The sequence below is a fragment of the Mastomys coucha genome, chromosome X (genome assembly GCF_008632895.1).
Source record: "Mastomys coucha isolate ucsf_1 chromosome X, UCSF_Mcou_1, whole genome shotgun sequence".
Taxonomy (NCBI): domain Eukaryota; kingdom Metazoa; phylum Chordata; class Mammalia; order Rodentia; family Muridae; genus Mastomys; species Mastomys coucha.
In genome coordinates this window covers 73367445-73380884 of record NC_045030.1, presented here as the reverse complement: position 1 = coordinate 73380884, position 13440 = coordinate 73367445, and the positions used below count along the sequence as shown (strand labels likewise).

Sequence of the window (13440 nt, the reverse complement as noted above, 5' to 3'; positions counted from 1 at the left end):
TACAATGATATGGACACACAGGGATGGTCCTCAATTAAGAATTACCTTTGCTCAAGTCACAGAAGCAGATGAGGGAGGGAAGAAAAGGGAAGGAGGAGGGTGGCTGGCTAGGTGTTAGAAGTTTGCTACTATGGCTGCATCAGAGGATGCAGTGAAGGTAGAGGGTCATGAAGCCAGCTAGATAAGTTGGCAGAGAATATGCCCATAAATGCATCTATAGAATGTCAAGGCATCATCAGTATACTATCCTTAAAAGATAAAAATAAAATCAATATTCAGTGGGTTTCTAGCATATGTATAACTAAGATGGATGATAACACTAACAAAGGCTGGAGGGACACTTGCACACTTCTTACACTACACGGAAAGAAGTGTAAAGGTGTGCAGGGTGTGGGAGCGGAAACACACAGTCAGTCCTGGCACTGGGGAAGCAGGCATGGGTGGATCTCTGTGAGTTCCAGGAAACCCTAGTCAAAACAGAAAATTCTAGGCAAGCCAGGACTACACAGTGAGACCCTGTCTCAAAAAAAGTATAAAATGATTTGAAAATATCATACATAAATCATGTGAAGCAAGTAATAAAATAAAAAGAATTTTGGTAACTATACAGGCAGAAGAGATAAAATACATTCTGAGAAAGTACTAATTAATTAACAAGGATAGAGCTCAGTGGCAGGGTGCTTGCCTGACTAGCATTTAGGCTCTCAGATCAGTCCTCAGCACTGTAACAAAGAAAGAAAAAAAAAAAAAGAGTACTCAATTCAACTAAAACATGACCAAAAAGATAAAGAAGAAAGAACTAAATGAGACAAAAGAAAACAATAAGATAATGAATTTAAAATTAATTATATTAATATAACATATTAATGACCCCAATCACCTAAACACAAGACATGGATTATCAGATTGTAGACAAAAACACGATCTCAACTATACGTGGTCAAAAGAAACCCACTTTACATACAAAAATGAATTAATAAAGAAAATATGGTACATATACACAATGGTACTATATTTAACATAAAGAAGGTGGAATCATGATATTTATAGAAAATGAATGCAACTGGAGAGTATTAAGTAAAATAAGCCACATTTAGAAACACACAAGTATCACATACTTCCTATCATATGCAGATCCTAGATTTAATCTGTGTGGCTCATGTGTCTATAGACATAGACCATGAAATTAGATGGGAAAATCAAAGGTAGGGGAAAGAGGTCGTGGGGGTTGAGAGGAGAAAAGAGAGCAAGTATATGATCTGGAAGCAGAATGGGGCCTACTATGGGTAGGGAAGGCACCGACCAAAAGGACTGGAACTGCAGAATGGTAGAGTAGTACACAGAAGAGGGTCTATGAGAACAAAGCATGGGTTAGGGTTGGAGTTGGACTTGAGGTTGGAGTTAGGGTTAGGCTTTGGATGCTTGCCTAACATGGACAAAGCTCTAGATTTGACTTCTACTGCTGTGCAAACCAGATGTGGCGGTTTACACCTGTAATTCCAGCACTCAAGAGGTTGAGGTAGAGGGATCAGGAGTTCAAGACCAGCTTTTTTACATGGTTGGAGGATAACCTGGGCTACATAAGATGCTGTCTCAGAATAAGTATGTATGAAAACACCATAATGAAACCTATTATTTAGTATGCAAACTTACAAAGCTAAAAAACACATGAATACTTTTAATATTGAAAATAGGTATATTAATTAGGAGAAAGCTATAATATCTATAATGATATTAAACAAAGACTTTAAGAGCAAAGACTATAACTAGCAATAAAGGAGGTAATTTTCTATTAGCCACAGAGTCAATTCATCAGAAAGACATACTAATTACAAACATTTATATGCCTACAACTCCAAAACACAGAAGGGAAAGAGATTTACCTTCAATGAGACACAGATATCCAGAATAAAGGAGAGAAGGGCAGGGTGAGAAAAAACACAGAAGGTTCAAATTATACCAACAAATTCAACCTAATTGATATTTATATAACACTCCAATCAATAATAGCATAGCACATGTTCAGTTCTATAGTATACAGAACACTCAAAAGGGCATATTCTGGGCCATAATATAAGTAGGGATAAATTCAAATTATGAAATTTATGTTTCCTGAATACAAATGGAATAAACTTAGAAACCAACAATGGAGATTAAGTTAATTAAGAGAAAGCTATAATATCTATAATATTAAACAATATTTGATATTAATAATATTAAATTAATAACATTAAATAATATTTGAGAAATTCATAAACATGCAGAAATTAAACAATACATTCATTTTGCTGTGTTGGTGGTGTTTTTGTTTGTTTTGCATTTTTGTTTGTTTTTCAAACAAGGCTTCATCTAGCATGAGCTGACCTCAAACTATATATATATGTAGTTGTGGATGAACTTGGACCTGATCCTTTTGTATCCACTCCTGGATGCTGGTATGAACAACATAATCTTAAGTAATGCATGGGTCAAGGAGAAATCAAAAGCATTGAATGTCATGAAAGTGAAAATGCAAAATCATAATTCATGATGTGGTGGAAAGCAATGATTGGAGGAAAATCTAAACAGCCAAACTACTAGACAGCAAAGATCTCAAATCAGTGAGCACAGGTGCTCAGTTAAATAACAGTCCAGGCAAACTACAAATTGTAAACAATAAACAAACTCTTTCCAATAGAAAAGCTGAGAGAGGATAGTCTCCAATTCATTACATTTCTGACAACAACTCTTGCCTTCTCTGATAATAAAGGCTAGCAACTACCTGCATCCAACATCTCTTTAATAGAGAACCTCTGAACACTTTCCCCACAAAGGAATGTATGTCTACTCTCACTCCTCAACTTTTTACTGAAGGGTTACAAAAGAAGAAGAAAGCAAAGGTATCCAGACCAGAAAGGAAGAACCAGAACACTCCTGTACTGCTGGATGGATACTAGGACCATTAACTTCTTAAGTTAACCACTCTGATCTATTACTTAGGCATTTATCCAAGAGAAAGTGAACATGTGTATGCAGGCTTGTGTAAAAATATTCACAACAATTTTATTTATAATACGAAAGCAGCAGAAACAACCCAAACATCCATCAACACAAGAAATCATATTCAGCAACAAAAAGGGATGATTGCTAACTGATGTTACAATGTGGTTGATTATCAAAACAATTATTTGATTGAAAGAAGTTCAGCAAAAAATATACTATAATTTCACTTCAGGAAAGTAATATAAACTATGAACTAGTCTACAGTTTGGGGGAGAGAGGAATGAACAGAACAGATGAAAAAAACTACTGTTAGGGGTTAAGATACATTCATTACTATAAGAGAGACAATGGCTTCCCAAATGCATACTATACATACTATGTCAAAACTCTTTCTGTCCTAAAATACTACTCAATAGGGAGTATTTTACTTTAAAATGACCTACTTTAATACTTTGCCTCTGGGAGCATATGTTATTTAATAGTAGGGGTTAATTTACTTACCCTTTGGAAACCATCGGAGGAATTTAAAGCATACTTAAAAACCTTAAGGATGTGTAGATGTCCCTAACATGTAACTGTAAAATATATACAATAACTGGGAGAGGAGTGGGGCTGTGTGAGAGCTTCCATCTCCCAATGTTCAATTTCCAGAGTAAAAAGAGACATAGTTACCAGAACCACAGGTAGATACCCAAAGCCTTACTAATCTAGCTGTGAGCTTGCAATCCAAGATTTTACAGCACTCCTTCTAATACAAATGAGAGTCTGAAGTACAAAGCAATAAATCAATCACCTAGGCTAATTCTAATCGCTTCTAAGTGAACTCTGGCCTACTGATAAAAGCTAAGTGATCCATCCCTTTTCATACTGGACACTTACTGTCTGGAAAAGTAGGGCATGTCATGTTAAACAGATTGTTTGGAAGATAGTAAGGAGTAATGCTAGAAAAACATCCAAAGAAGGAAGAGCCAGAGAGGCCAGAGGACTATAAGGAGAGAACAAAGGCACACAAGTCAAGAAAAGAGTTTCAAATGCACAAATGGATAATGAAGACTATTAATAGCAGAGTCACAAACTAGGGTATTCAGTAGTAATTAGTTGGAGGCTCTAGTAGGAAAGTCCAACCATTCAAATGCTCCTAATATGAGATGACTATATTGGGACTGAATACTCATGTTGGGAGAGAGCCATGAAGGAATAAGAAAATAGTCTAGCCAAGTCGACTGTCCAACCCAGCTAACTGAGATGAAAAAGTGGTACCTAGTGGACCCTCCACCCACCAACTATCTCTTGAGATGCGTGACAATTTATCATGAGAGGTATGGTAACCCTCATGCCATTACCTTTATAAGTCAGAATGGCAGCACATGCCCTTTTCTTCCACTACATTATATTTTTGATAATTATAGAAGCCAATAAAAGTCCATCAAAGCAGTGAGCCAGCAGTACAGTGGGTATCCAATTAGGCCTCATTTCTTTTGGTAAACACTCCACTGCCACTCACCTGGATCCTCTACTTTCTTCCATCTCTTAAGGCCAGGATGATACCAGTAAGAATGAAGAGACCTGGTCTCCTGATCTCTTTTTCCCCAAATGAAAACAGTCTAGCTGATCTCCAACCTACATATAACCTATGCTCACAAAGTATCACTACATTTCATAGATTCCTATAAGCAAATGGTACATATTAATCTTACCAATGGCCTTAATTGATTCTCCTGGGAAAAGTGGAGCTTCTTCCATCTGTGCCAGTTTATTTCCATCCCTTAGAGCCTGGCAAGAAAGCAAACAGGAATAAATCTCACTTTCCATCTGCATACTGAGGAGTATGCTGGGATCTCTTGATAAGGCTACAGAAGCGTGCAAAAAATGTATGCCCCCTCCCCTTAGAAGATATTTCAAAGCTCAGCACAACAGGACATCATGCTGCATATTCTAGCAAACTATCACAACATATTTACAATTAACAGTTAGAAAGCATTAATACATAAATGGCTTGACGGGACAGATAGATACTACAATCACTACACAGACAGCTATTTTAAAGTGCCATCAAATTTGGAAATAAGGCCAGAAAAGAAATGTTACCTTTTGAATATGAGACTAACAAATAGAAACATTAGAAGTGAGGTGCTTAGCCAGAATAGAAATCACCCAGCCTGTGAAACAGTTTGGGAAACCCTAAGGCTGAATGAAAATGACCAGAGAGTAGTCTCAGAACAGTGCACAACTTAGAAAAGCCCTACACTTCGGCACTGAGTCCCAGATATATTCAAGCAGGAATATGTGTGTGTGTGTGTGTGTGTGTGTGTGTGTGTGTAACAGGGAGCATAAAGAATAGGAATGTCAATGTTTATTCATCTAGGCTATGAGATTATACTGGCAGATATCTCAAGAACACATATACACTAAAAAGTATTATATAAATTTTCTTTTAGTGTATGCATGTAAGATGTACAAAATTCATGTTTAGACTTGGGTTTCATCCAATACTCCAAAATATGAAAAATTCCAAAATTTGGAGCATGTGTACCAAACATTTGAGGCAAAGAATACTGAGCCTGCACCGCAGTGTATATACTGTGGGGTAGTGTGCATTCATCAGGAATTCTCAAGGTCTATTCATTTTCATAACTAATTTCATACTCTTCAAGGAAACTGAAGACTTACTAGGTTGGCTGGCTACACTGATACCAAAAGAAAGTTGTCTAGGATGGCTAGGCAGTTTGTGCCCATATTTCTATGATCAGGCTAATACTGGAAGTCAGGAACCAGCTTCTTCTAAGCTTCCTTGTAATGTGCCAGATAACTCAAAGGAGAACAGAAAATGGAGTTCCTGGACTACAAAGCTAGGAGCCTAAACTTGGTGCCTATTCCAACGTATTGCTACCCTGTGAGTCGCTACCAAGGAAACCAGTCTTTTGCTCCTGGGCATGTCTCACGTGATATGTCATGAATAGGAATAGGGTAATACAACCTCCAGCAATTACCAAGCTGTATTTCATAGAACATAATTTCCAAGGACATGTAAACAGGCTTACAAGGAGGGTGAGTGGGTAGGAAATGCTGTGATAAAACAAATTAGGCTTTTGAAAACAGTGAGCCAGGCCTCAGTGCATTAATGCACACTAAATCAGCAAGAGGGCGATAAAGCACAACACATACCTCATACCTCCTTAATCAGGGAGTGCCTTCTCAGAAGACCTGGTAACACTTGGTAGGGCATTAGTGTTCCTCAAAAAACAGGGTGTGTGCTATGTTGATCAAGGCTATGGTATGCATATCTCTTCTACCCAGAAGGCAGAAGATTACATGGTCCATCATTTCCTTATCAAAAAGTGTATAGTCAAAATCATATATACAAGTAATGTATTCAATTTGAATTTTTAGTACAGATTGGCTAAGATATTTTTAACCAAAAATGTCTATAAAATTTTGATTTTTATAGTGCTAGGGATCAAACCCAGGATACTGGATATGCCAAGCAAGCATGTTATCACTAAGTCACACCCCCATCTTAACATTACTTCTAAGATTTTCATATAAACTTGACTTTCTTTTTCCACTTAATGTCCAATTTTACAATCATTTAATTATACTTGTTTTTGTCACTGGGTTTCAAACCCAAGGCCGTAAGTGAGCTTCACCCTTAGTCCCATTTATAGATTCATTTTTACTATATCTGATTGAGAATATGCTTTTTATTCAATAAGGCATAAAACAATATGTATACTTTTAAACAATTTGTTTTATAAACACTAAAATACCAACAATCTTAACAGGAGCCTTAATTTGAAGGCCTACTTTAATTTACTATGGAACTAGTGATGAATTTTGTGACGGGATTTGGGAAGAGAAGATGCCTTTGCAGCTTTAGACCGAGCCACATCAAACATTTTCAAGATTTCAAGCCTGGGCTAGCCAATGAAACCCTGGCAGCATGCACAAGGCTCTCAAGATAAAGAGTAAGGAACAACTGGTTGTCAAATATGACTAGAAACATTTGTGCATTTCGTGAGGCATGAATGTGTAGGTGAACACTGTGAGACAAAACTTTCACTAATGAGCATTAAATATGGGACATGTTTTTAAAAGATGAAAAAGCATCTATCAGAATAACACAAAGAAATGGCCCCAATGCTTCAGATTCTTCCAGAAGAGAAAGAAATACATTTTAATATATGTTTAATAGGAAGTCAAGAAACAATAGAAGGCTCATTTTTTGGTGAGTATAGTAGATTCCCTTTATGAAGCTGTGTTAGGAGATAGGACTCACAATTGTGCTGTATTAAGCTTTTACTGCAACTACTAGGTTGCACAGGACATGATTTGACCCTTGATTTATCCAACCTGTATGTAGCACAACTAAAACATAGAGTAAATTTGATCTCATAAACATACTCACTGCTCTTAGTGCCTCTTTTTACAATGTTGCCCTGTTGAACAATTTCCTATGACCTCATCTCAACCTTGGTGCTTTGATTCTGAGTGTCTAGCTGAGATCTACAACCTCCTGACTTTGTCCCTGAGAGATCCAACCCACCTAGATGACTCTGAACTTTCCACGTTTTTTCATAAGTGTGAATCAAAACTTCTAGGTGGACAGCTTATGTAATAGCTGCATGCCCAAGCAGTGATTTTCTAACTGAGTTCTAAAAGATGCTTCTGGGATCAATGAAGGAGGGTGCTTCTGCACAGAAGATAGAGGACAATGGCAAGGCTGCGCACTTGAGGCTTGCAAGGCATCCCCAGAGCTGCTCTTCTACAGGATTCTCCTAGTCAGTTTCTATATCAATAGCAGGAAAGACATTAATGAGTCTGGAGAATATCTGAAAGTATGATGCAAACAGCAGGATTCTGTATTCTGATTGATAAAAATAAAGTATATATATGCTCAATCCACAAATACAAAACACCAGGTGCTGTGTTAGGCACACACAATGTAACTTTAAAATTTATATTACATTATTTTATTTGTATGGGTATTATTCATGAGTATATATTTGCCACCACATGGCCAGAAGAAGGCATTGGATCACCCAGGACTTGAGTTACAGACAGTTGTGAGATGCCATGTGGATGCGGGGAATTTGAAGAGCAGCCAGTGCTTTTAACCTGAAGCCCCACTATGCAGCTTTGAGTACAGAAAAGTCCGCACCCTTGTAAAGAACCTGTGGCATTTGTGTTTACCCCCTAGGTCCTTGTTAAAAACACTTCATAGTCTCATAATAGTGGAGGTCATGTAACCCTATCTTGGGGAACCAAGAAGTATGGATGAACCAATTTCTAGTTGACAAAATGTTGGATAAACCAATTTTTGCAAATAATGTCACAATGGAATCTACCAAATACAGACAGAAGAGCACTATTGTAGTGGTACAAGCAACTGGCAAGCTTTGCTAATTGCCTAGGTATCTAGTATGAAATGACTTCTAGATCCACAGTCTGTAGCTACAAACAGATGAACATGGAGAACTTGCCACCTGCTCAGCTTCGGCTTCAGAAGGGTAGCCGTTGTGTTCTTCCTCTAGCTCCTGCACAGGTGCATGGACACGAAAGGGCAGAGAAGAGAAACACGTGCAAACAGACAGGTGAAAGGACAGAACTTCTTTAAGAGACAGTAAGCATGTAAAAGTTGACACACCTTTTACGGCTTTGCAAATCACCACACTTGCCCCCTTCGAGTTAAGGAAATAACGTGTGGACCATCTATAGCATCCTCAGCCTAAAATGTAGTGTCTATTTTCTGTGTTTGTGTTGGGGTAGAAAAATGAAAAGCAAACAAACATCATGGATTTCAAACAATGCACTGTTTTTAGAAAACTAAGCAACACCATAGCAAATAGCAAAGACCATAAACAGGCACATTATGTGCTCATAGAGCACACCACAGAAACCACACAAAAGGCAAACTCAAGCCAAAATACATAGGCAGTTCATACATAAGTATTTTAAACAGAGTAAGTATTTATATATCCTAAAGGACTATTATATTACCCAGGGGTAAATTTCATTGCATACATGCACATAACACATGCTCAAGATTTTATATATAATATATACATATAAATACATATGTGTACTAGTTTATTACTTATTACCAATTACTGTGACTTATAATTAACATCACATTAAATATTTCTAACTATAATATCAAAAATACGCTTCAAAGAAAAAATTAAAATGCCATAAGTCTTCCTTTCATTCTATCTATTTAAAATTATGCTATTCTTCATTTTTCATAGAACCAATGTGACAGGATTATAACCCCCTTTTAAAGTGGCATCAAATTTCTAAGAGTGAAAATATTAAAACTAATATGAAATTGGTTCCAAAGGCAACAGAAAAAATCACAAAACTTTGAACGAATTTACTACTTCACACATTTACAATTTGGTCAATAAACTTCAGTAACTACAGAACACATTTTTATACTCAGAATGAATTTATAACTACCTATATCAAGGCAGTGTAGGTTTTAAATCCAGCCTGTTTTGTTGAAATTTCTAATTTTTTACATGCATAAACAACAGAATCATTCATTGTGTGAATTTTAAAATGTTAAAAGAGAAAAATTAGTGATTCCTTAAAACAAATTGTTACAGTACTTCAAAAGTCCATGCAAGTGCAAGCCAAACACAAATATTTAACTGTGTGAATAAATGAAAGAAAATGATTCTCACAAGCCAGAGAAAATGAGGTATGATGGCAAACTAACTAATAAAGCAAGAGTTTTATTCAACTTGGTTATTCCTGTATAACTTCACTGGCTTCAGTAAGGTTACAATTTTCAAACTGAAGTAATTCAATCAGACTATGAAAATCCAGGTTGTTTCCATTTAATGAAAATAGGTTAATTTTTTCATGTCTAACACTAGGAGTTAAATGCATGCAAATTACCAATCTTTGTCTTGTTTTATAAATATTCTGAAATAGAGGGAAGGAAAATCATGAGGAAAATAAAAGCTACAATTAACTATATCTGTATTTGTAAAAATACTGATTTTTGTAAATCTTGCTTCAAGATTAGTACTTAAGCTTTTTTGAATTGAACATGTAAACACAAGCATGACTTAAAGTCGTACTTAGAGTGGATGGACAAAAAAATGATCACTATTTTGGTTGCTAAGTTCTTTAGCATGAATCACACAACAAGCATGAGCAATACATACATACATACATACACACACACACACATATATATATATGTGTGTGTGTGTGTATGTATGTATGAAACAATAATAATCAAAGAAAGAGTCTATCAACTCCAAAAGAGTAAGGGGTTTTAGAAGGACTGGAAGAAGGCAAGGGAGGGATGAAGTGATATAATTCTGTTTCAATTAAAAGTATAATTAAAAAAAAAGGCCAACATAGGCCTAGAGTTATAGTGCTGGCCATGAACATCCATTGGGTCAGAATTCATGTGGTCTGAGGAAAGTCAGTATAACACACTGGTAACAATTTTCCCTGCCTTAACACATTTAAAAAAATGCACATTTAAAAAAAAACCTGTAGCAAAGAAAGCATTTCCAGTAAGCACTTAAAGCTATGACACAGCAGAGCAAACTGATCAGAGTGACTCATAAAACACAGACATATACAAGCAGGAGGCCCGTCTGCCAAAAGCCAAATATCCTTACCCTGGTATCAGGCCTCCTGAAAACCTGTTAGTTAAAATACATAACATCATCATCATGGAAATGTTCTTATTGACCTGTGAAAGATTAGAATCAACAGCCTAGTCCCTAAGAAATATTGTAATCCTCTATAATATATTAACCCTTGAAGTTTTATTCAATATCAAATCAATGCCTAACACATTTGTCCTGCAATTTTCAGGGAAGTATCTGATTTGAAGAAATGTATCTCCCTCATCTCCAACTTTTTAAACCAAATCTTTTCTAGCAAGTGTTTTCATAAGGTATTGTGAACAGACTGCATTTCAAAAGTAAATGTTGGTTCTGTTTAGAAAACTGAAGTTATTTTCAGTATAGAAGCAATGATATAAAAAGGGAGTTATGCTCTCAAACCATGCCACAAAACCAGAAACTCCAAACTGGATCCAGAACTCAGTTTAGCTATGTATGAATTCAGTATCCTTACAGTGAGATAATCACAAAGCTTAACCTGGTTTCTCCTTAAATTCATTTCCAATTCCTATTGAGACTACAGGATGAAATTCTCTAATATGGGTACCCTACTGGAAGCTGGGTGCCCTCTCTGATGGACATGGCAGCAAAGAGGAAACGCCAAGGAGGAAGAGGTAGTGGCTGAAGAAAAAGTAAAACCATGCTTTATTTAACCAAGAGACTAATTTCGGCAGTATTTATTATTCCTGTGCCTGTGGCCAATGAATCCTAATTGAACATGCAGCCCCTGTGTGGGAAAGCTCTAGTTAGAAGAAACAGCACACGGGGACAGATATTCTAGGAAAACAAACAGTTGTTACATTCTGGGGAGGACCTTAATCTTTCTGTACTACATACAATGCTGGATGTTGAATCCATCCAACCACTAGATGTTGAATGAGAAACACTTCATCAAAAAGGACAATTGCCAGGTTATTAGCTTTATGGATTTATTAAAGAGGCAGAAAGAAGATCACCTTAACAGGAACAAGAACACAAAGCCTTCCTTGTCTCAGCATTAACAACTTTAAAAAAAGAACCCAAATGGAATTTTCCTGAATGATTGGATGATGTTGTTCCCAGAAGACATGAGTTATTCAATGCAAATAGCAGAAGAAGGCAAGGAACACCTCCCTACAAGTCATTGGTCAGGTAGGTCCCAGGTCACCAAACCACACTAGGCTATTGCCATTGCCTTGGGTTACCCATAACTAACCCATAACTACATGGCGATCCCTGATTGTTGAAAACACCACATACTCTGGCTGCAACACATAAAAAAATCATTCTCAAACTCACCAGAAAAATGCCTCCCTAGTGCAGACTGATAGCAGAGAAAAGACATCTAAGGTCTTACCCAGGACTGGACCCAGCACACTAAAGGATCAACTTACTAGAAGAGATTAGTCCACTGGTGCAATAGTGGAGTGACTGCTCTAAAGTAACTGAATGCTTTCTTATTAGACTTAAGACATGGCTGGTGAGTTTATAGGCCCTAAGGTAGAAGTTGCTCTTGTTCTTTTCCTCAGTGCTCATGCTGTCAAACTGTCTTGTATGTACTCAAAGATCTTTCTACTCTCAACCTTATAGGAGCTTCTGTTTGCAGTGGACAGTAGTCAATGGAAAGATGTAGAACTGATCGAAGTACTGAAAATAAGATACTAAGTGCTTGGCTCTGACTGTGACATCTATTTCCAGTCTCCCTTTCTGCCACCAGGGTACATTGTGAGGAATAGATGGAAAGAACGTAAGAAGCAGAGGATGAGGAGTGTTGTGACATGCTGTTTTCTACACATGACGTGGTCATCACACTCATGAACTCAGCAACTGTGCTTATCTGCAGAAGACCTATACAAGGTAAAGTCAGCTAAGATCCTGACATAGATGTAGAAGATCATCTCCAGGCCCCACACCATGCTGACAGAGGTATAGCAGTAGATAGTTGCTACAGGAGGGAGAATCATTCTTCAATGAGAATATTACCACTATAGGTATCCTCTACTTCAGTGGATGGCCCCACAGCCATGAACCTATGATCAGCTTTACCCACACATAGTAATTTATCACAGACAAAGACAAATGGTTAGGAGTACAAGGAGTTGGAGTAAGGAAAGAAACACTGAAATTCTCAAAAACAAAGAAAAAGTTTAAAAAGAAAGAAAATATTCTTTGCAGTTCAAATAGTGTTGTGAATTAACTGATATTATTCTTCAAAAAGAATTAAAGCCCCTGAGTTCCTAAGCAGAGATGTTTTGGATTAAAAGGCTTACATCTGGCTTTGGTGGGGGGATACATACAAATATCAAAAATTTATTAAGTTGTTACTTTAAATAGGTAAAATTTATCACTTCTCAACTGTATCTCAACAAAGTTAGCAGAAAGTAAATAAAGGAATATGTAGCTTCTAGTGATTAAAAACCTCAAAACTGAAAGGCTCCCCACTCAGAGCTTCACTCCAAGACCATCCCCCACTTCAGTAGCCCTATTTCTAATTCTTCTATCCATTGCCTCCATCAGTATCACTGACTTTGTCTTACTTCTTTGATATAGCACTTTTAAACAGTGTTCAATCACCTGTTCTTTTAGATGAGAAAATAAACTTTAGAATAGAAAAAACAGACTAACAAACTACAACCTCCCTCTTCTAGTCTCTGAGGGCTTAAAGTTTCTAGATGTCTTAACTGGCTTTAGTTTGTTGAAGAAGCCAACAGCATATGGTTGGCCACCTTTTCTCTGCCGCTATCTCTACTCATCTGCTCCAGCATACTGTAGTATTTTTACATTGTCCTGGTGCTTGTTGAAGGGACAGACAGCAAGAGATGAACACTAG

The 13440-nt window shown here is 36.9% G+C and overlaps 1 protein-coding gene across 6 annotated transcripts in view; it reads right to left on the bottom strand.

Moving 5' to 3' along the window:
• The window catches only part of Mtmr1 (myotubularin related protein 1), a 57915-nt gene that overhangs the window by 34581 nt on the left and 9894 nt on the right, over nt 1–13440 (bottom strand). For 2 of the 6 annotated variants that reach the window (XM_031363530.1, XM_031363537.1), the window contains one exon: nt 4680–4755. In XM_031363530.1, coding sequence (XP_031219390.1) covers nt 4680–4755 — 76 coding nt within the window. Of the gene's footprint in view, nt 1–4679; nt 4756–8465; nt 8517–9882; nt 9910–10622; nt 10647–13440 lie in introns of all 6 variants that reach the window. The other 4 variants (XM_031363545.1, XM_031363516.1, XM_031363522.1 and 1 more) reach the window with 4 other exon arrangements.